Genomic DNA, 24,666 nt, shown 5'->3' with positions numbered 1-24,666 from the left:
TCTGGATCAGCTCCGTTGTAGCCCCATTTTGAGAGATTTGGGTACGGAGGAAAAGAGAGAGGGTTTTATTTTCGCTGCGTGAGTTCCCCGACACACCGGGACACATATTTATGTATAAAATACATCAAAAAGTGCATTTTGCACGATAGGTCCCCTTTAATACAGGGATGTTCAAACTTTTCTCGACGAGGGCCGTAATACAGACAAATATACGAAGGGCTGGGCCACTCACTAGAGGTATATTGCTTCAGAAGTTCAGTTATAAATTAGCAAAATCAATCAAATGTAGTTAAATGATGCTTGTGAGTGTTGGCAGCTCATCCCTTAAAACAGAAGCCTCAGATTGATTATAATAAGGAGAAATAGGAAGGGTGTATTTCAAGCTTGTTATGTAAATAAGTCATTGGGCTTTTTGCTTATCAACTAAGATATGTTAGAAAATGTTTCCAACTTGAATTGACTGAATTTATTTGAAAAGTGGTCTTATTAACACATGAATACTACTGTGTAATATATTTACATTTATATTTAAGAATATAAGACAAGCACAAGTTTCATTTGTGGGCCATATTCCATTATACTTTTTAAATTTGCTGACTGATTCAAAATGGTGGGCGGGCCGCATTTGGCCCCGGGTCGTATTTTGGACACCCCTGTTTTAATACTACCTTCTCATTAACCAAAATCCTCTTTATCTCATCATACATGTTTATTGAAAAGCTGGCTGACAAGGAAAAAGAAGGTAAAACAACCTGCGCTGTAGCGTAGCATTCAGCTTCTTGTGGTCCATGATGATCTGGTCTTTTTCTCGCAGCTCCGCTCGGATGTGCTGGTTCAGCTGCTGCTGATAGAATTACAGCGCTAAAACTACAGTATCAACACTTCTGTGTGGGTGTGGATATGTGTGTGTGCGCTCAGAAACAACACACTTCAAATCAGATTGGTGGTTGTGCATTTTTCAATGTTCTGACAGTGTGAGTAAATGAAGAGAGAGAGAGAGAGATGTTTCCTAAAAACATTTATTTTGGAGTCTGTCATTATCTGGTGAGACACCTAAATAAGCTTTAGTCACATGGGGCATTGTGTATGAAATGCAGCAACTTCTGATTGAAATAGACATACAAATAAGATGAAGCCAACTTTAAAGAGGCTCTATCATGCTTGTTGGGGGTTTTCTATAGGTTTGTGTGCATGTAAATGGTCTACAAAGCTTAAAATCCCAAAGTTCCCTCTATAGTGTATTAGAAAAGCAGCAACTTTATGATTTCAGGAGACATGAAAAATGGGATGAAGCCAACATTAAAAGAAAATGCAGATGTCCACATTTAGTTAAACTATAATGTGCTCTTCTCTACATCTTCTTCAAATACTTTTTAGAAGATCTCATTGTGATGACAGTAATATTTTCAGGGCAGTAAAGCCATTTGCACTCTTTGAAATTATGTTTTTGTCAGTTTTAGTTTCTCTCCTTTCAAAGTAAAATATAAACCTGCATTCTGTTCCTCTTTGATGTGTGTGTGTGTGTGTGTGTGTGTGTGTGTGTGTGTGTGTGTGTGTGTGTGTGTGTATGTGTGTGTGTGTGTGTGTGTGTGTGTGTGTGTGTGTGCGTGCGTGCGTGCATTGCACCTCAGCCCGAAGCAGATCTCGGTGCTTCTGGCCCCTCTCCTCCACTTTGATCTGCGTCAGACAGCTGAGGTTGTGGAGTTCTTCTCGGAGGCGGTTTGACTCCCGCAGCAGATCCTGAATCAGCCCAGACTGCTGCGTCTTCTGGCTCTCCTCCTCAGCTACTGATAGCTGGTTAGTGAACACATTTAGTGGCGTTTTCAGGTAAAAAGATATCACAAGTCGACGGCAATTAAGGGTCACCGAGACAGGATAGGACAGCAAAGCATACTACGAGGAAGATGGATAGAGAATGAAACTTTTTTAAAGTAAATTCAGACCATTCCCCAAAGGTATTATTAAACTATGTGACAAAGGATGAAATAAAAATGCTATGTTTCACCACTTTGCTTTCTGAATTTGAAAATAAGGACAACAAAAATATATAGATATACAAAAAATTAAATATTAAAAGGTTGTTTACTTCAAATGGTTGTCAATTAAGTACTACAACGTATATTAAGAAAATTATATAAATATATTATATAATTATAAAAATATTATAATATATACTTTTAGAACACATTTATATAAACAATAAAAAACGATATTGAAATAAAATATAATATAAATAAAGTGATATAATAGCCACAAATATATATATTAGTAATAGGGCTGCTTCAGTTAGTTGCATTGCAAGCTTGTTATGATAAAGTGTCCACACATGTTGCTCCCACCTGTCGCCCAAAGCCAACTTTGAGAGCATCGACCTCTTCCTGAAGCGCCATCCGCTGCTGAACCCTGGCCTCTTGGTTAGGAACAGCATCTAACTACAAGTCAAAATGTAAAGTCGGAATAAAAAGTCTGGTAAAATGTTCATAATGGAAAAAATCTGCTGTGTGTCAGCGCTGAATCTTAGTAAAGAACTGTAGAAATGTATCATCATTTAGTTCCCTGGTTGTACTTCATGAGTTTACATACCGAGGAATAAAAGACCATAACGATCCCGTAAAAACTTGAAATCAAATTCAGTCAGTGCATATTGAATCAAACATTAAACATTGATTACAAAATAATTAATACTATATATCAGAGTTTCTCCGAGGCCTCTCTGATAGCCGTTGGATCCAGTGACACTGGAACTATTTTTCTCAGAAACTAATGAAAAATTAAAGTCTCCGGGCTCGTCTCTGCCGGGTTTTCAGGCCTCCTGTTGAGCGGTATGAGCTGCACTGCTCCATATTAAAAAAATGTTAGTCCATGCAGGAATAAGAAGGCTAAATCAGAGTTCGTCCTATTTGAAACAAGTGTGACACATCCTCGTCTAAACGGCCTTTAATGATGAGTCATTGTTCACGTGAGAGTCGTTAAAGAATGCCGAATTATTGGAATTGAATGAATCTTATTGCTTTGTTTTTAATATTTCCTCAATGCATGAATTCCCCGATGTGCCATTGTGATTTCCTTTCATATTGTTGTGCGTCGGTGACTCGTGCTGACACATTTCCCATGACTCTTTAAAAACTGTGAACATCAGTGAAATGACAGGAAGCTCAAGTATAAAAATGAGTTTCTGTTGTAACACAGATTACGATTTAATGTGCCAATAACTGTCAATGTGACATTTATTATCAGAATTTTCCGAAATGTGAATGTAAATTAGCCTTTTTCTTCGAGCCAGTTTTCCAGACCAAATGCCAAAAAGAGGAGAGAAAAAACATAATATTGTAAAACATAAAAAGTGTTTCAACATTGTGAGATTTACTTGTAAATTCCAAATATGTATAAGCTCCAATAAGGTTGTGAATGTGAAAAAAACCATCTTAACTTCTTTGAAAAATAACTTTTAGCTTCTAAAATGTGCCAAAAACAAAACAAATTATTCAAAACTCATTTAAAAAGGAACACAATCTGCTGGTCACCTGAGATTTTACATCATTGTAGATGGATTGCGTGTGCTCTAGCTGCTCATTGGCCAGAGTCAAAGCCTGCTCCATCCTCTTGAGGGCTTGTGTCTGCCTGCAGAGAAACAAAATTACCTTTTAAATATGTATCCGTGTGAAATAAGGCTTTGACTCCTACACAAAATTCAGAATTAGCCTAATTTTATTTGCATTCCTGTCAAATATTCTGGAGTTCATGCTAGAATGCAGTTGGAACAAATGCTCTGATCTTATCAAATATGTAAAATGTCTTGAATAGTTGTCAAACGTAAACACTGACACTTCACAGAGTAGTACAGCAACACTCTCACATAGCCAAAACTTCACTTTCGGGCCTGAGAGTGCCTTTATTGGCGATACAGTGTTTAATCAGGGAGATAGAGAGGAATACATTGCCTGAAACCTTCCCTGTGTACTTGGCAGCGGACACTGCATGTGGGCCGCCAGCTCTAATCAGCAATGGTCCAATGGAGCTCATTTTTCCACATCAATCCCTACCTATTTTTCTCCTTGAGCTGCACAGATTGGCTCTCATACAGGTGCTTCCTGTCGCACATGATATTCTGCAGCTTCATTTCCAGGATACCTCTGGTGGGGAGAATAATAATAAGCATGAGAAACACACAGCAGAGACCTCTCCTGTCACTCAAATCTTTGTTGCTGAGGGCGATTTATACTGAGTGAAATTAGACATAAATATTTATGGGGGAAGTCTTAAAGGGGACCTATCATGCAAAATGCACTTTTTGATGTCTTTTATACATAAATGTGTCTCCGGTGCGTCGGGAACTCACAAAGTGTCAGAAAATAAAACCCTCTCTCTTTTCCTTCGTACCCAAATACCTAAAAACGGGGGTACAACGGCGCTGATCCAGATTTGCGTCCGATATGACGTAATATCGATAATGTGGGCGGGCTTTACACCCACAGCACTATCTGAAAGTTGCTATCAGAAACAATGCCTGACGTGTTTTGGACGTAATATGGTCTTTGTTTACATTAGCAAGCATCGCTAACACTCGGAGCTAACCAGTACTGGAGAGAGTATTTTTAAGAAGCAGGATATAAAAAGGAACTCACTTTTGTAGTAAACCCACGAGAGAGAAAGCATTTGAGCTCCACACTGTTTCAGAAATAATCCTTGATGTGGTTTTGAACATGATATAGCGTTTAATCACCGCAGCATTTAGACAGTTTTTGCCGGGTCCCGCATGAGCAGGCATAAGCTCCGCCCCCTCTTTTTAAAATGTTTGTTTTAAAGCTGTATACCCCGAATCAGCACTTTAGGAACAGGTTTGAAATAGAGGGATATGAGGCATGCCTAGAATGGGTTTGGTATTTTAAGCAAAACACTTCATAGACATGTTTTTTATATATTTGTATATATCTGAGACCTATGCTATTGCCTAAAAATAGCATGATAGTGACCTTTAAGATAAAAGTTGGAAACATTTTTTAAATACTATATAGAAGTTCCACAATGTTTTATTTTTATAATCACCTTTAGTAGGTGACACTGGATCATTCTTGAAGAGGGAAAAGAAGATTATGCCATCCCAGAATTCTTTGCAGCAGAAACATTTAGGCGCGCATCGTTTGTTCATGAAATCAACAAATCGCTTTGTTTCACTTTTAGCTAATATTCCAACCTTGGTAATGAAGAAATACATTTTTTGTATGAAACCTCATGGTGAGAGAACACACGGGGAAGTATCAAGGATGCTCTTATAGTAGTCCATCTTTGGAACATTGACATTTCTTCACAGCAAATCCATTTTCAATAAGGTCTGCAGTCGCATCATAGCCTCGTGTCATTTCAGGTACTGCGGATAGTAAATATTAGATGGAATTTTTGTTATTTAGGGTCTATCTGGTCTTTCAACTAATCAAAGTGCTTATACACAACATACACATTCATATACTGATGTCAAACTGCTCACCGGGATTTCATTCTAAGTCCCATTCAAAGGCGTTGTTGATATTATGAAACTAAAATAAACTGTATCTCAAAGAAGTCTATTTTCCTGTATTCCTGAGAAATTGAAGGGTATTTGTTCATCATCAAAGGGAAAGCCATAGCTAATTGGGGCAATTCAGTGTCTTTCCCATGGACATTTGTCACGTGACATCAAACTGTCGATCTTCCATTAGTGAACAACTTATTCCTCTTGAGCCAAAACCACTCTTTTCAGTTGTTTTAGGTTGTCATATGTCCATGAGTACTTCTTCATATCTTCTCATGACTGTGTGATGTCTTTAATTGAGGTCAATGAAAAGTGGTCAGGATCAGACTTTCAATGTTCTACTATTTGACCTCAGCTTGAAGCTCTTGCCATAGTGTCTTTTTTCGACTGTAGTGCTTACCTGTTCCCCGTGCACTCCGCCTCCTCCTCCCTGCTGACCTCCTGCTCCTTCAGCAGCTGTCTGCTCTCCCTCTGACTGCCCTCCACTTTGGCCGTGACGCCCTCCAGCTCCTCGTTCATCTCCTTCTTCTTCCACCTCAGCACAAGGTTACGCTCTTCCACCTCCTTCACATGCTGCTCCATTTCCGAAATCTCAACATTTAGGGTTTCCATCTTCTTCATTGCAGATCTAACATGTTTAAAGGAGGTGATAGAACATTTGAAACAAAGTACAAGTGTAAGTATGGGGCCAAGACAAAAGTTATTTTTGCACTGCCAGACTGCATATCTAATGAAACACCAGCGTGTGTGCATACATCTTTTACACACACCCTCCAGTACCCCTAAGCTTTGTGAATTTCAAATGACAAATCTCAGCTCTACTGGAAGACAGTTCTACTGCATCACTTGCAAGGCAAATATTAATGTGAAATAAACATAAAAGAGACTGCTGTGCCAGTGGATCCATTCTCTGGTGATGAAGGGGCTTTTGACTGCAGCTGCACTTGAAAACTAAAATTAATGACGTCTGGAGCATATGATTTTTTTCTTCATTTTATCAAATGACTTCTAAATTATTGAGAATAATTTCACTGTCGGTGCACATTTTTTCAGTTTGTCATTTGGAGTTAAGTGTGGCTAGAAAGATATATTACAAAACGAATGCTTCTTGCAGGATAGTTAATGAAGAAATGTACATTTATATATATTTTGTAAATGATTTGTTTTCTTGTTCCATATCTACAGTGGCCAATAGGTGCAAACCCGCTATAACGGCCCAAAACATTTCTATTGGGGGAATATAATCCTCAAATGTCAACAAGTGCTTTGGTCCCAGGTGTGTGCATCACTTTTTAGTGTCCCCGTTTCCGTTGTGTTTTGAGCCTTTTGAAGCTTTCTTTATTTGCAGTGATTATTATTATTATTACTATTACATGTAATTTGTTAGACGCTTTTATCCAAAGCGACTTACATACATTCAGTACTGTGGGCAATCCCCACAGGAGCAATTTGAAGTGAAGTGTCTTGCCCAGGGACTCTGATTCAAAGTCCAGCACACTATCCACTTAGCCACCCTGATTAGTTTATACACCACTTGTAGAAATTGTGTACATGTGTGGTCAAGTTGGTGAAGATTCTATTAGGAAAACTACAGTATGATAACTCGGGTTCGCGCTGTTCAATCCAGCTCCTTAGTGTATAGGAGATGAAGGGAAGGAGATGGATTATAGAAGGATTTAAACCAACTGACAGGAAGCAACTTCATTTTCAAAAGATGTTTCTGCTGTCTCTTCTTCTCCTCAGTGTATTCTCACTGAAGCACCCTTACTGGCTCATTTTTATTCCTTATGTTTGAAACATCATCCGTCCTTCTCTTCCCCATGAAGGATATTAAGAAGTACTTACTCCTTTTTAGATTGTTTCCGTTCAATCTCCTTTAAAACCTGCACAGGGATGCTGATGAGCCGCGCTCTCTCAGCCTTGTCAGACACACACAGAGAAAGAAATGTTGTTATGTTATTGATGGTGTGCTGTAAACACACACACACACACACACACACACACACACACACACACACACACACACACACACAACACACACACACACACACACACACACACACACACACACACACACACACACACACACACACACACACACACACACACACACACACACACACACACACACACACACACACACACACACACACACACACACACACACACACACACACACACACACACACCTCTTTGAGCTCTATGATCTCGGTCTTGTCTTCCAGCTCTTTCTGTTCTCTTAATATCTGCGTTTCGTGGATTTCCACATCTTCAGTCAGACTCCTTTGCATTAAGTGAGGGCACACACACACAAAAAGAACGCTTGTTATCTGAAGAATTTTGATTAGCAGCACTGTGTCTCATTACAAAAAGGACATTAAGTGAGTAGAACTGAGAAGATATAAAGAAGACAACATGGTTTAAATACCTGACTTCCAGTCGTCTCTCGGAAACCTCCTTCCTCAGATCCTCATGTTTTTCCTGCAGGACCTTTGTTCTGCTCTCCAGCTCCTGGAGGACCAGCCAGCAGTATGAATATTAATGTAACATCACATATGAAGAATATCTGGCGTATGATGACAATTTAATTGAGCTCAGGCTACAGGCTTGTTCTCATTTCTTAGCGTCTGATCATAACTCTGAGAGTCGGTTCCAACAGCCTTTGCGTCGCACGTGGATTTTGTTTTTTATAATGTCTAGATGAAAAATATATTTCTTCAGCTGTTTCCATGGGTAAGTAAATGTGCAGTGCTATATATTGTATTTAAGTTTGCTACCTTAGAAGGGGCCCTATTATTCTTTGGAGTTTTCCCTTCCTTGTAGTGTATTATAAAGGTTGTTGTGCATGTTAATGGTCTGCAAAGGCTAAAATTCCCGTGTTATCTCCAGAGGGAGTTTCGTGCCTGAAACGGCTCCATTGGACTCCTTTGTTTATTTCCGTAACATAATGTAATCATTATGTAACTTCTAATGAGCTCTAACACATTGTATGTGATAGATTAAGGGGCGGGACATCTCTAAGCGGTTGACCAATCACAACAGAGCCGGCTAGCTAACCAATCAGAGCAGACTGGGCTCTGGTTTTAGACAGAGGGTGAAAAGAGGTGCTGCAGCACAGACAGTATGAGAAAAATAAAGAACTGTTGAACATTAAAGAATGGAGACATGTCACAGTAGAGACACTACATACACTATATGAACCTGAAAATGAGCAGAATTGGGCCCCTTTAACGGTAATCATTTTCTGCACAAGAACGATTTGACGCTTAACATTGTTTAGAAATGTTTTCAAGTGAAGTATGAACATAAACAACTGCAGTTAAACCAGCTGTTACCAATTCAACTTGATAAATAAGACGCACTTTGACGCGAGTTTGTGGTTTTTCTCCAACATCCATCTGCTATACTGTCAAACAGCAAACTATTGCATGTAAGGGCCCTGTAATAAAACACATAGCTAATGAATCTAGTTTGACAAGTGTGTGTTACAGAGAGAGAAGACTGCAATTGTTTCATTAGAGTAAATATCACGCTTGTGTTGTAGGTCCAATAACAGCATGTTGTTTCAATAACAATGGGAGTCATAACAAGGCCCCTTACCTCTGTGACATTTACAGATTTAAATGACTAAACTGTCTTAGTAAAGGCAGCAGCCCCCATTATTCTATAGAGCAGCAGTTCCCAACCTGTGGGCGAACGCATTGCAAGTGGGCCGCCAAATAATTTGCAAAACATTATGATTTGTGTGGAAACATTTCATTATTAAGTTTTGTCTTTCATTTGAACCTCTTTTCCTTTTTATTTCTTGATCCTCCTTAGCAACGGTCATTACAGTCCTTGACAGCGGTCTGTACTACTGGATTAACAACGTGTCACATGTTCTGAATCGACCAATCAGAACTTTATTTAGCCTCCGTATTGTTTACGGTTGAATGTGGGCCGCGAAAAAAAATGTAGATTCTTATGTGGGCCCTGAGTTAAAAAAGGTTAGGAACCGCTGAGTATTGCTTGTATGAATATTATGGTGCTGTGCATGTGAAGTGCAATGCAATGTCCACTTTACATTGCCACTGGATAATTCATGTTGAGCATAAAAAAGCTGCAACTGCATAGGCGGAGTTTGACATTTGCGCTTGGGGGGGCAAACCTTTTTTACTGACGTCAGTACAGTCCCAACTATTGCGTGGGGTGCTACGGATACAGTAGCAATAAAGCCAGCGCTCACCGTACTGAGTATGACTTTTCCACATAGGAACACAACTCGTCTCGTCGTGCACGCCTCATGCCCGCCGTACACACACTCATATGGAAGGGGCGGTCTCTCCCCCCAACAACAGTGCATTACATAACTGTAAAACTTATCATAACTGTGCACATCTTATACTTATTTGATAACTACTATATCCCTTGGTTACTTGAACACGCTACAATATTATTAACCAGTGTCATACCTTATTAAAATATTGATAAACTAACATTTGTATTGGAACAGTTTTCGACGTAGTAATGCTGTAATGCAATGCCCCGCCCACGCAAAATATGCCTATGTGCAACTGGCTCCTCATAGAGAAGCAAACAGGCATGTGACACTGGGTCTGCAAGTGTGTTGTTGATGTATATTTACTTGCAATGCAACTCTTGGTAAGGTTGTTGTGGCCATTCCAGGTTTTAGGAATGCACTACATTTTATTCTCTTTTGTTTTTTCATGTTTTTCTTCACTAGGCTACATTTTATCGTGCTACCCTGTGTTGCAATAAATGATAATTTTATCCTTGATTCAGCTTAATTTATTTACATTTATTCCTGTTTGTTTGGTCTGTTAAAGGTCACCACTTAGCCACCTTGACTTAAGTGCATCCAGAGGCCTGCAAGCTGAATTTGAGCACATTTGGAAGGTTTTATTATGCGATCTTTAATTTACCAGTGGTAAAAAAGTATTACAAATTCAAAAAAAGGCTGTGAAATGTATTCTGCAAGCTTTACAAAGCTCACGATCAAATAATTTTGCCATTAGCAACAGCATTTTAAAGCAGCTTAATGATTGAACCTTGAGATTATAACCTAAAATGATTTGCTGAGTTTTGGTGCTGGTGATTCAACAGCTTCTGTATATGTGTTAGAAATGCTCAAACAGCAATGCATTGTGGTTCACTTCTGATCAACTAAATAATACACATAATTCAGTATTTATACGCCCTGCAGCCTACAACAGAGCACGGTAGAACAAGATATTTGGATTCTAGTTTGACACTGGAATGAAAGAATATTCTTACTTTTTACTGTGAATGTGTTGCTTTTGATATAACATGCAGATAATTGTGTATATTACAGCTGCAGCATTATTACTCGACATTCATTTATTTATTGATTGATCAGCAACTGTCCTACGTTTAAGTCATATATAATATAATATATAACGATAGTTGGTACTCAGATATTTCACTAATGTAATAGGAGAAGACTACATTGTAAAAATACTCCGTTACAAGTCCTGCATTCAAAATCTTACTTGAGTAAAAGTACAAAACTGGATTATGATTAATGGGCTTTACTCCAATAATACAATATACTATCACAGCTGGTAAAGTTGGAGCTCATTTAATAATATATATATGATTTATATCTTGTATTAGCTAATGTTTGAGAAAATACAAGTTGTCTCCTCTTTATGGGTTGTTTTAATGCACTGACACTATGTGTGACTCTGCACTGTGTACGACCTTGCAGCTGCCTCTTCTAATGATAGGAGGAGGCAGGGCATTTCAGGTTGATGATATTTATGAGAAGACACATACTTGTTGTCTCCTAAATATCTGACTTCTATGAGGCGTGAAGGAAGTACGTGACTCTTTCCAGAAGACGTCGCAGATGACCCCGACACCTTTCCAAGACCCGCGGATGATATTAGCGCCATCTAGATTTACGACTTTGTTGTTATCTCCGTGTTTTGGACTTTATAAGCCTGATGTTTTTTGCTGCTCCGTTGAGCACCATGTGTGTGAGTTAAACCATATCCTTTGTATGTGACTTAACTCGGCTCCTTCTTGCAAGAATACATTAGTACCTGATTATTGATTCTCAACCCGGTGTCGAGTGATACTTTCCTAACAGCTAATAATCTGAATCTATAAAGTACGGTGGCCGACAAACTAGCATGTTGCAGCGTTTTGTATTTGCAGTGTTATGTGTTTGCAGCGCTTTGGTTGGTCTGTTGCGCTTTTAGTAAACCCTGCGCATGTTTCGTGAAGTTGGTGAAGATGTAGCGCGTTTGCACCTGTTTGCCACCGTAATAAAGTAACTAGTAACTTAATTTCTAAAAAGAAATGGTGGCAATGTCAAAAGTACAATATTGGCTACTCAAGTAAAGTATACCTCAAAAATATACTCAAGTACAGTACTCAAGTAAATGTACTTTCCACCACTGAATATATCAGTTGCTTTTAGTACTAGCCATTAGTACTTCAATTGGTCTTCTTAAACAAAAACAAAAATCACCTCTCCAAGCGGAACAAGGATTAAAGCTTTTATAACTTGAATGCCATCATCTTGTCGGAATGGGAGATTAATCTATGGAATATTTTAGCTCCAAAAGGTACCACTAGTAATATTGAAGGATTAAGCCTGGATGGAGGCTTAAAGTAAAACTAATATATATCCTCCCTGTAAGACCAGTGTTGCAGCAGTAATCCACGTCTCTGAGAACACACCTGGATGGTGCAATGATGAACTTACTGCAGGTTCGGGCTGAAACTCATTCTCTTTCTGCAGATACCGCTTCTCTTCCCAGAGACTGCAACGGGGTGAGGGGAGGTGAAGAGCAGAGGAAGATGAGTTATTAAGTTGATGGAAAAAAGTAACATGTTTCAGTTCCTGAATAAACAGAAAGAGGAATGCATGAGAGAAACGACCACATTTATATATTTAAAGACACACTAGTGTGCAGTTTCATGCTAAATTCTTCTTAATTGAAGACGAAATTACAAAACAAAAGATTCATAGAAGTCAAAAGGTTCTAAAGTGTTCTATGAAACCTCTTTCTACGAGTAAATTAGACAAGCTATATGCTATTCGTTTGAAACACATATTTTAGTAGCGCGTCTGCACATCTCGGCCAACGGACGTAATGAATAATACAATTGTTTACAATTTTTCTCATGCATAAATATAAATAAGGCAGATGCTATTTACACCCAACCTAGTCTCACGGCATTTCGTGTTATAGTCACGAAATAAATGTAATCTATTGATTCGTGTTCACCAACACGATTTTCCCATTTTTTTCGTGTCACACAGAACGATTTTAAAAGCAATGTATTTCTATTGGTAGTGTGTTTCGTGCCTGCACCACGTCTTTTTGTCCGGTCGGGTCTTGGAAGTCCGGAAGCTGTGTGGTTCATAAAAACATGCTCTTACTCAATATCAAGCCACGATTATTGTTTTTATTTTAAATTGTATAATGTCAGACTTGTTTTGCCGTCCGCGAGGAAAAGAAATGGGGCTCAGAGCCTCAGAATACTGAAATCTGTATTTTTAAAATATTTTTTTCCTTCTAATTTGTTATTATTTACATATCTTTTAAAATCGTTCTGTGTGACACGAAAAAAAAATGAAAATCATGTTGGTGTGGTGAACATGAAACAATAGATTCATTTTGTGACTATAACACGAAATGCTGTGAGACTGGGTTGTTACACCCGGGTGTCTGTAGCTAAAAATGCTATTCTAATAGCATTGTTAGCGACAGACACCCGGGTGTAAATAGCATTGTTAGCTACGGACACCCGGGTGTATATAGCATTGTTAGCTACGGACACCCGGGTGTAAATAGCATTGTTAGCTACGGACACCCGGGTGTAAATAGCATTGTTAGCTACGGACACCCGAGTGTAAATAGCATTGTTAGCTACGGACACCCGGGTGTAAATAGCATTGTTCGCTACGGACACCCGGGTGTAAATAGCATTGTTAGCTACGGATACCCGGATGTAAATAGCATTGTTAGCTCCAGACAACCGGGTGCAAATAGCATCTGCCTATAAATAATCATAAATGACAAGGAATACATCTGCATGGTCAAAATATTTACATTTATCCCTGCGGCAGCCGGCCCTATACATCCATGCAGCCGGCAGACACTTTTTTTAGGCAGTTGATTGCAATTTGTATGGAAATATTTATTGTGAAAAACCTTACAATAGCACATAGTGTACAGCTATACACGTATCACAAAGTGTGCAATATTAATCTTCCTGACAAGTTGATTTATTGGATATTAACTGATGTACAGAGAAAGTTGCATGAATGCTAAAATATGTGACTGGAAAAGTGCTGAATTCCTGAGTATCTGTTTGGCTTAAGATAAAGGACGATAAGATTTTTAAAGGCATATTTGCATGGCGAGCATCTGCTGGTCATATGCGAATCGCTGGCCATTTGGACAGAAGAGAAGAAAGTGAAAAAGAAGAGAAGGAAAGGGGGTAAGATGATGAGAGGGCAAGAGAGTTCACCACCAAACGCTGTCACGAATAATATGCACACTCACTCGTCTAATCCTGTCTATTATTGCCTCCTCCGAGGACGCTCTGTAAATAGTTTCATTTAATATTTCAATTACCGCTGGGCCTTCAACTCTCTGCTTCAGTGTGTGTGCTCTGCACTAAAATTCCCGTTATCATACAGATCATATCTTTGCAATACTGTGAGGGGTTTGTTGGGCTTTGAGGGCTTTAATATTGCAGAAGTAATCCAGGCAACGCACAGATAAGAAAAATAGATCTGCTTAGATGTAAATTAGGCTGTTGCGTAAATAAGGAGCATTTCGAATATTAGGGTTCAACTATTTTTAGGGCTCACACTTGCTTCTTCAACTTCCATGCAAATTGCTTCCATTGCTACACATAAACTGATAGTTAAAGAGGATATATCCTGTTCATTTTCAGGTTCATATTTCAATTTTATACCTCTACTGTGATATGTTTACATGTTTTAATGTTCAAGAAGCTCTTTATTTGTCTCATACTGCCTCTGCTGCAGCACCTGGCTCTGTTGTGATTGGTCAACTGCTTAGAGATGTCCCGCCCCATCACGTACAATGTGTTGGAGCGCTAGCCAATAGAAGCGCGAGTGTTACATAGTGATGAACTAGGTTACAGAAGTAAACATTTAAAAAAAGCTTTATATGTTTATACCAACTGCTCTTTAACATTTAATATATTTAGAAACTTTGTACCAACAATTTTTGTGCAGCACGCTTTTATGATACTCTCACAGGCCTGTTGAAATTGACTTGAGAATCCAAGAAGTCAAAATTGCTCTATTAGTTTTTAACGAGGGCTTCGAGTGTCAGAAGCCCAACTGTTTGGGAACCACTCGTGCATGTTATCGTGTTGCTTAGCAATGTTCCAGTAACCTCCCTTTGGCCCTTTTAAAAGTCGGGGTTGTGTACAGAAAAGAGAGATATACTCAGGTCCATTTGTTATTTTCCGTTTCTGTGGGTGTGTTTGACCCTTTGGTCGCACTGATAGCCTTGTTGAGTGAGTAAGGGGAAGGCAAAGATAAACCTGCAGCAGAAAAGAGGAAAGAAAAAGGTTATGATGAGAGGAGAGACTCATGGGAGTTGAAGGAAAGGATGAGAGGAAAGGAACAGAGACAGATCCAGCAGGACTAGTGTGGAAAAAACGTACCAGTGTGAGAGCTCAGACAAGTAAACACATTCATCCACATAAAACTAAAAAAATCCTGGTATGTGAATCAAGCTTTGTGTACTTGAGTTTGTCCTAAATCTGCTGTAAAAAGAGAAACAACATTAAGGACACACATACACACACACACACACACACACACACAACCACACACATATACCATGTATACATCACTTCAGGGGACATTACATTGACTTACATGCATTTCCTGGAGACTTATCCTAACCTTAACCATAACCAACACATGCCTAACCCTAAACCTAACCAAGTCTTCAACCTAAAATGAATGATTCCCCTCATGGGGACCTCCAATTTTTCCCCATAAGGGAGGCGAGTCCCCACACTTGACTGTGTAAACAGATTTAGGTCCCCACAAGTATAGTAATGCTAGGCCACACACACACACACACACACACACACACACACACACACACACACACACACACACACACACACACACACACACACACACACACACACACACACACACACACACACACACACACACACACACACACACACACACACACACACACACACACACACACACACCACACACACACACACACACACACACACACACACACACACACACACACACACACACACACACACACACACACACACACACACACACACACACACACACACACACACAATACCATTGCAAGTTGTGTCTCTTTCACCTTCACCTCCCTGTAAAGTCAATGCAAGCATCCTCCTGCTTCTCTTTTCCACCACACTGGTTTCACTTCTGTGTTTTGTCAAGTCAAATAAAATGTTTTACCTGACATTTGGTTTCAATGTCGTACCGAAAATGAAACTTGCAGCATGAGCGATTGCAGTAATAGTGTGTGTACGTGTATGCATACACACACACTGCTCACCATCTGAGACGGTGCTGTGTCTTGTACTCTCTGTCCTCAGCAGCTTTCAGTTCATTGCATGCCTGCAGGAGGTGTTGCCTCAGTTCATTGACCTCACTTTCAGGCTGCTCAGAGGTGCTCTGCTCCTCGGCTCTCTCCAGCCCGGCCTGCAGCCTCTGAAGCTCCGCACGACATCGCTTTGCCTCTCCCAAAACGTGGAGCTCGGAATCCTGGGAACTATTAGATTAAACAGATTATTTAAGTAGTAAAGAAGTACCATGTGGAACGTTTCTTCTAATGTGTTTTGGGACGTTACCCCTGTCGGCCACCGTAACAAAACACTGGTAAAACAGATTAAATCAATGTTACGTCTTTATTTATACATGAACAATTACGTCTCAAAACATATTTCTTCACACTGGCTTATCCACCCTGATCACATCACACATCCTCTGCTTTTCTGTTCTTATTGATTGATTATATTGTCGTTGTTTTTTGGACTGTTGTTTTGTTTTGTGTACGGCGACCTTGAGAGCCTTGAAAGGCGCCTTTATAAATAAAATGTATGTTTATTATTATTATTATTACATGAGAACAAGACCTTGTAAGTCATGATACTTGAGGAAAACTAACCAACCATTATAAATGAATCCATTAAGACATTAGTTTCATGGCAAATCATAAAACAACACAACTACTTGTCTGAATCCAATTTCTCAGAATAGCTTTGTTACAAATTTCGATTGGTTTCTTATTTTCCCAAGAAATCACACAGAGATTTGTTGTTTCCACAAGAAATTGGGGTCTCAAATGTTCATTTCACTTCGTCTTTATGTGCCTTTGTAGCGACTCTGAGAATCAGTGTTTCATTAGGGATTTGATTAAGCTTAAGAAAGAAGTGTGTTTTGGAGTGTTTCCCTACTACATAAGTCGTGCTTTAATAATGCAAGGGGGCAATATTATATATTCTTTTAATAAGGAAATGACAGATGATACATTATTGTACGCTAATGCAAAGCCACATTCCGTGCATCGACTTAACAAGCACTGCCTATTAGCCTTTTTACCCTTGGTTGTGAATAAATGTGAATTTATCAGTTATATGATCAGCCATGAGAGGCAGATAATTATCTGTTATCTGCTGAACAAAATCCATATCATGCATTCATAGCGATACTGTCTCAGACCTGTATAACCTTGCGTTCCACTTTTTGCTCAAATAAGGACTTCTGGCTAGACTATACCTTGAGTGAAAGGTGACCCCAATCATAATGTCCCTTCAGAAGCCAGCGTCTTGTCACAGATGCTATTCCCACTCTTTATTAACAGTAAAAAACAACTGATAGGGATTTAAGACTTCTTCAAGGACACTTCAGAGGGAAAGATTCTGGCTCTCAGAAGATTTAAATCGTCTTTTTGCTGCATTTTCAGAAGCTTTGTAGTCATAATGCACCTCCGAAATATAACACACAAATCAGCAACTTCTTCCAAAATGTAACACACAAAATTCACTCAAGCACAAAACGTACCTCTTGAGAGTTTCACAGATTAGCCTGTAGCTGGATTTCAGTTTGGCGGCTTTGTTCTGGCTGATTTTGCCCAATGACAAGAACTGTGGAGCAAGAAAACAGAAATATTAGAAATCAAGGACATGAAAAAAACAGTTTGTAAAGAGGAATTTGAGGTTAATTGATTATTTAAGGTTGATAGTAGAGATTGTTGGATTTTTGCCGATATCTGATTTGCTGAAATGTTCCAACTTTTTGTGTTGTTCTTTATGTGTACAGTATGAGTATTGTTTAGAGAATGTTTCTCAAATTAAATAATATATTACCCGAATGACTTCGTTAAAAACAGTCCATTATGTGGCTGTAAAATCCTTAAAATTGTAAAAAGAAGCCACAACTTAATAATAAGCTCAATCTTTGCTGCACATTTCACCTAAATACACTAAATATAAGCATCTTCAGTCCTTAGCGAAACAAATAGAACCCACCTTAAAGTCTAATAAATGCTTAATCAATGGTTTGGATCACACACGCAAAGCACCAATATATCAACCAATGTTACACATGCAAATCTGATGTCAGTATTTCATTGAAGAGCCTTTATAAGTGGATACCAAACATGTGTCAATATTCGATTGCAACACAGTCTCACGGCATTTCGTGTTATAGTCACAAAATGAATCTATTGATTCGTGTTCACCAACACGATTTCCCCATTTTTTTCGTGTCACACAGAACGATTTTAAAAGCAATGTATTTCTATTGGTAGTATGTTTCGTGCCTGCACCAAATAATAACAAATTAGAAGGAAAAAAAGATTTAAAAAATACAGATTTCAGTATTCTGAGGCTCTGAGCCATTTCTTTTCCTCGCGGACGGCAAAAAAACTCCGACATTATACAGTTTAAAATAAAAGGGATAGGGTTAGGCTTAGGGTAAGATATTGAGTAAGAAAATGTTTTTATGAACCACACAGCTTCTGGTCTTCCAAGACCCGACCGGACAAAAAGACGTGGTGCAGGCACGAAACATACTACCAATAGAAAATACATTGCTTTTAAAATCGTTTTGAGTGACACGAAAAAAATGCGAAAATCGTGTTGGTGAACACGAATCAATAGATTAAATTAATTTCGTGACTATAACACGAAATGCCGTGAGACTGGGTTGCAATATTATCATGCATCCCTTATCAATTGCAGCTTTTAAGCGTGTAGCAAAGAATTCCAAACTCCTATCAGCATACGATTATGTTTCTCAAACCTCCCCCAGTGTCAATCATCCACAGCTGAACAGTGGAGCTGCAGCCAAATATTACAGCAGTCCTAAACTGTTTGGCTGCATTCAGCTAGAAGTTGGCAACAAGTCCTCCTGCATGCGTCTGCCAGCTCATGTTGCACCATTTCAAAGTCTTTGATCTGACCTAGGGCTCCCTTTATAACAGCCATCACATTAATAGAAACACTATATCACAATCTGTGGAAATGCCTTGCCTTTCTTTCAGACGGAATATTCAATAGGACCATATTGCTTTGAACCAGAAGTGTGCAGGCACTTTTATAATATTGTTTAGGGACTAAATTAAGTTCCAGAAGTTGGAAACTAAATCACCAGAGACCCTAAAAGAGTTAAAAATATCATAAAAGTCAGATCTTTGCTTTATTTCTGCTGTAATATGCTCAAACTTTATGGTTACTGTTGTAAGAAAAATATCTTTAATATCTGCCTGGACTCAAAGTGTGGTCGACTGCCGCAAAGCCCAACTCCCCTTAGGGTGTCTGGCTGAATAAACCTTAATCCAGATATAACAGCATCAGAACACCATATCACCGTCAGCATGAAAAACAAACCCCTAACCATCTGCAATCAGAAAAGGAGAGGAGAAATCATTGAGAATATAAGGATAACTTATGTAGATTACAGGTACCATTAACCCTGGATGAGTTTAAGAAGTCGATAAAAAAAGATACACAGCTGTGAAACCTTGGCAAAAACACGGCACGGAGAAGGATATCAGGTCAACAAAAAAGGGAAAATGATCACTAAGAGCCGTTGTTAAATGACTCCCTGTGGCAACGTGGCTCTGTGTGTGTAAACAGTGATAGAAACAGAGGGGCCGGTGTTGTTCCCTCTTATCTCCGGAGCCAGGTTGGTAGAGCGGGGCGTAATGAGGGATAGCCTTGTCTCAGCTGCAGGACTGAGGATATCTCAGGTCGGACTGTGTAGCAGGTAATCTAACGGCAATGAACACACACAAACACACACGGGAGCCGATAACTCAGCCCGACTTCAAACATTAGGGGAGAGCCGATTATGTGTTTAGATTCATTCCATTATATTGTTTATCTGGCTGCTGTCAAATGTGCTCGCAAACCTCTGGACCACGTTCCAAGGGCTGAAAGGACAGAGATATGAATGTTGTGGATCATGTAGATTAGGGCTCCCGTTAATATGATGTATTCAGATGTTTTTCCGTCAGTTTGCATTAGAAGCCACCCAAGGTCACGCTAATACAACACCTGAGAAGCTGTACACAATCTGTGTTTCAGACATTTTTAGTATGGTTAAATCTCCCACTCTTGTATTTTGAATTGATCTCTTTAAAAGGAGACTTATTTTACACATTTTCAGGTAAATGTTTATATTTTTTGCCTCTACCGTGACATGTTCCCATGCTTTAATGTTCAAAAAGCTCTTTATTTGTCTCATACGGCAGCATCTCTTTTCACCCTCTGTCTGAAACCAGAGCCCAGTCTGCTCTGATTGGTTAGCTGGCCGGCTCTGTTGTGATTGGTCAACCGCGTAGAGATGTGTCGAGAAAGCCTCGCCCCTTAGCCTATCACGTATCAATGTGTTAAAGCGTGAGCTATTAGAAGCGCCAATGTTACATAGTGATGTCACTATGTTACAGTAGTAAATGAAGGAGTCCAATGGAGATGTTTCAGGCAGGGGGGAAACTCCCTGTTGAGGGAACTTTGGGATTGTAGCCTTTGCAGACCATTTACATGCACACACACTTATATAAACAACTACAAGAAAGGGAAAATCCCCCCCAAAAAACATAAAAGGGTAGCTCAGTATATTATGAGAAAATGCTAAAATATTTCACTGTTGACATCTTTCAAACATAACTTAAATATGGACATATCAGCCTAGCAACAGACATGCTAGCCATACACTGGGCATTTATCTGAGAGAAGCAGCCTGAAGCGCTTTCAGCCAGCCTTTCCAATTCCGCTGCCAAGACTTATCTTCAGCAGTATGGGGTATTGGAAGCTTTTATGGGGAGGCTGAATACGGCTCACATGTGGCACAGCATCTTTGAAGTGAGATAGAGACAATCACTGGAAGATATTTATGCCGCCACATACACATACCTGTCCGTCTATTCCCCCGGGCATGTGATGTGTACTGCAGTGCAGAGAAGCAATAAACCGTTGCAGTAATGTGGGTGCTGCAGGTCTGTGAAGTGTATAACAAAAAAGGAACCTGCAGGCTTTAATAGTCTGCACCCCCAGGGAGGGAAATAATGACCGCAGGGCACACCACTGTGTAATGGAGAGAGCCACCATCGCTCTCTGTGTGTATCTTCTACCTTCATGTCCTTATATCGACTGTTTGAACTGGAGCTGGGCCTGCAGCTCGATTCAATCACTTTGTTGCTGGAAGTTTTGTGCTGTAATATTTTCCCTTCTGCACCATTACTCCATCGAGGCTGAGAGCCATTTCTGTAGAGGGAATCAATTACCCGAAACGGTGTCACTTCTCCAGAAATACGACATGTGCATGAAACCTGAATGAACCAAGAAAGATAAATTCCAATTACACGATCTGTGGTTGGGAATCATGTTATGTACCACTGGCACACTAGTCAAGTCCCAAATACCAAATAAAGAATGCTAAGTTAGATAATAAAAGGGCTATCCATTTTTTTAACGCCATTAATTATTTTAACGTGCGATTAACGCATGTGTATTTGTCCTCGGCCCGGCTCGTAGTTTCAGAGCCCAAAGGCTTGACATTGTTGTTGTTAGTTGGATGTTGGGAGATTCTAGCGAGAGATATGGATACAAGGTGTTTTAAACAGCAAGCCAAGCACGCAGCTGATGCTGACAGTTGCCGGGGAGACGCCTAGACAACAACAGCGATAGCTAAATGGGTGGCTACAGCTTAACATTATGGAGGACGAGGGGTTGCGTTAGATAATTTGGATCGCATCCAACGTGTCGACTGCACATCACAGCGCATTATTTTGACCCACAGTGGGAACTTCAGTCTCATGCTTTGACTGTTATGACTGCGTGCTAATAGAACCATCCTTCGGGCAGCAGAGCGGAAACGGTGGAAATCCAAACACCATGACGACCTCCTAACCTATCAGGCTCTCCTCTTTCTCTGCTTCGATCTCTCAGGCAAAAAGCACTTTCTTTCAAGATAAGATCCAATCTTCCTATTCCAAAACACTATTTTCCATCTTTGGGGGGGGGGGTCTTCTTTTTCTGACTCACCTTTACTCACCGCTGGGTCACCAGACCCTCCCTTCACCCACACACTAACCTCCTTCTCCCCTCTCTCTCCTAGTGAGGTTCTTACCCTCATTACTTCTGCCCGCCCTACCACCTGTCCTCTGGACCCTATCCCTTCAAACCTCCTTCAGACTATCGCTCCTGATATTCTACCGTTTCTCACCCATTTAATCAACACTTCTCTAACTTCTGGTCACTTTCCAAACAGTCTCAAGGAGGCAAGAGTAAACCCTCTCCTAAAGAAACCCACTCTCAACCCGTCTGATGTTATAAACTACAGGCCTGTCTCTCTCCTCCCATTCCTGTCTAAAACGCTTTAACGCGCTGTCTTTAAACAACTCTCCTGTTATCTCCATCAGAACAACCTTCTGGATCCGCACCAGTCTGGTTTCAAGGCAGGTCACTCCACAGAAACTGCCCTCCTTGCTGTCACGGAGGAACTGCACACTGCCAAAACTGCATCCCTCTCCTCTGTCATCATCCTTTTGGACCCGTCTGCTGCATTCGACACGGTGAATCATCAGATCCTCCTTCGCACTCTCCAAGAACTTGGAGTTTCAGGCTCTGCACTTTCCCTCCTCACCTCATACCTCAAAGACCGTACCTACAGGGTAACTTGGAGAGGGTCCGAGTCCGACCCTTGTCAATTAACTACAGGCGTCCCTCAGGGCTCTGTTCTTGGTCCCCTCCTCTTCTCCTTGTACACAAACTCGCTCGGATCAGTCTTTAGCCCGCATGGTTTTTCATACCACTGCTACGCTGATGACACCCAACTAATTCTGTCCTTTCCCCGCTCAGAGACCCAGGTCGTTGCACGCATCTCTGCTTGTCTAGCTGACATCTCTCAGTGGATGTCTGCTCATCACTTCAAGCTCAACCTTGACAAGACTGAACTGCTTTTCCTTCCGGGAAAAGATTGTCCCACTCTTGACCTAACAATCAACATCGGCACCTCTGTTGTTTCCCCGACTCAGACTGCAAGGAATCTGGGTGTGATCCTAGATAACAACCTGTCCTTCACTGCAAACATCGCTGCTACAACCCGCTGCTGCAGATACACACTTTACAACATCAGGAGGATACGTCCCCAGCTGACCCAGAAAGCGACGCAGGTTCTGGTCCAGGCTCTCGTCATCTCACGCCTAGACTACTGCAACTGGCTGGTCTACCTGCATGTGCCATCCGACCTCTGCAGCTCATCCAGAATGCAGCGGCTCGTCTGGTCTTCAATCTTCCTACATTTTCCCACACCACTCCGCTCCTCCGCTCACTTCACTGGCTTCCAGTAATTGCTAGAATCCACTTCAAAACAATGGTACTTGCATACCATGCTGCGAATGGATCTGGCCCTTCCTACATCCAGGACATGGTTAAACTGTACACCCCAGCGCATGCACTTCGCTCTGCATCAGCCAAACGGCTCGCTGCACCCTCGCTGCAAAGGGGACCCAAGTTCCCATCAGCAAAAACACGTGGGTTTGCTATCCTGGCTCCAGGATGGTGGAATGAGCTCCCCATTGAAATCAGGACGGCAGATAGCTTGCACATCTTCCGGCGCAGACTGAAAACTCATCTCTTTCGACTCCACTTCGAGCGATAGAATTACTAACAAAGAACTGCCAACAGAGCACTTATATACTAATAAAGGACTGGCTTATTTAAAGCCAGTTGAGTAGCACTTGAAATGTTTGGCTCTATGAAACCTGATGTACTTATATGATTCTGTTTTCTTCAAGGTTGTATCTTCCTGGTCGAATGTACTTATTGTAAGTCGCTTTGGATAAAAGCGTCAGCTAAATGCAATGTAATGTAATGAAGACAGAGGAGCGGCATTTCGCCGACAACTGTAAACAGGCTTGTCTGTTTGAGCAACTGGCTCAGTGCAGAGAAGTAGACAGTGTTGGGAGAGAGTGTAAGAGAGAGAGAGAGAGGTTCCAGGTTGTTGTGTTGAAAATATTCAGGAGAATGTGTCATTGTTCCAATGATAATAAACAAACATTTGCATAAAGCATATTTGTCCACTCATATGTTGATAAGAGTATTAAAAACTTGAAAAATAGTCCTCTAAGGTACATTTAGAACAGATAAAAAATGTGCGATTAATTTGCGATTAACTATGGACATCATGTGATTAATCGCGATTAAATATTTAAATGTTTTTAGTTTTTTCCCTTCAAGTAAGGTACATGTTGATTGCACAATGTAATGGCTATAACATAATGCCAAAATCAATGTTTTAATTGGCTCTCTATAGGCCTTAATGTCACTAATAATTCTGTCAGCGACCTGGTAAAATCTCCAGAGAAAAACTAAGGCTAAAATAGAAAGGAAGTGCGCAACTAAAACAGGAAACAGATAGTGCTTTTGTTTTCCCTTGTAACCATTGGTAGCTATTACCAGTTACCAAAGAGTATCAATGTAACTTAATAACCACAGTAGCAAAAATGGTTGAAGGTAAAACGATTGATTCAAAAGTTGAAAAGTTGTCCATTTCCACTTTAATGATATTACTTTGTTTTTTTCAACATGACTCCAAATAAGGAAACATCCTGTTT

The 24,666-nt window shown here is 40.1% G+C and overlaps 1 protein-coding gene across 2 annotated transcripts in view; it reads right to left on the bottom strand.

Annotated features, from left to right (window-relative positions):
- The window catches only part of ccdc146 (coiled-coil domain containing 146), a 63,670-nt gene that overhangs the window by 23,108 nt on the left and 15,896 nt on the right, over positions 1 to 24,666 (bottom strand). For both annotated transcript variants that reach the window (XM_034196629.1, XM_034196630.1), the window contains exons 2-13: positions 17,607 to 17,689; positions 16,099 to 16,314; positions 12,243 to 12,300; positions 7,938 to 8,020; positions 7,699 to 7,792; positions 7,355 to 7,428; positions 5,910 to 6,137; positions 4,044 to 4,133; positions 3,525 to 3,621; positions 2,340 to 2,432; positions 1,627 to 1,794; positions 753 to 841 (exon numbers count right to left, since the gene is read on the bottom strand). In XM_034196629.1, the coding sequence (XP_034052520.1) occupies positions 753 to 841; positions 1,627 to 1,794; positions 2,340 to 2,432; positions 3,525 to 3,621; positions 4,044 to 4,133; positions 5,910 to 6,137; positions 7,355 to 7,428; positions 7,699 to 7,792; positions 7,938 to 8,020; positions 12,243 to 12,300; positions 16,099 to 16,314; positions 17,607 to 17,689 (1,373 nt within the window). The remainder of the gene's footprint in view (positions 1 to 752; positions 842 to 1,626; positions 1,795 to 2,339; positions 2,433 to 3,524; positions 3,622 to 4,043; positions 4,134 to 5,909; positions 6,138 to 7,354; positions 7,429 to 7,698; positions 7,793 to 7,937; positions 8,021 to 12,242; positions 12,301 to 16,098; positions 16,315 to 17,606; positions 17,690 to 24,666) is intronic.

Source organism: Gymnodraco acuticeps, unplaced genomic scaffold (assembly GCF_902827175.1).
Source record: "Gymnodraco acuticeps unplaced genomic scaffold, fGymAcu1.1, whole genome shotgun sequence".
In the NCBI taxonomy this organism is placed as follows: Eukaryota; Metazoa; Chordata; class Actinopteri; order Perciformes; family Bathydraconidae; genus Gymnodraco; species Gymnodraco acuticeps.
The sequence above is the reverse complement of the archived record's forward strand: the minus strand, read 5'-3'. Positions and strand labels throughout refer to the sequence as shown.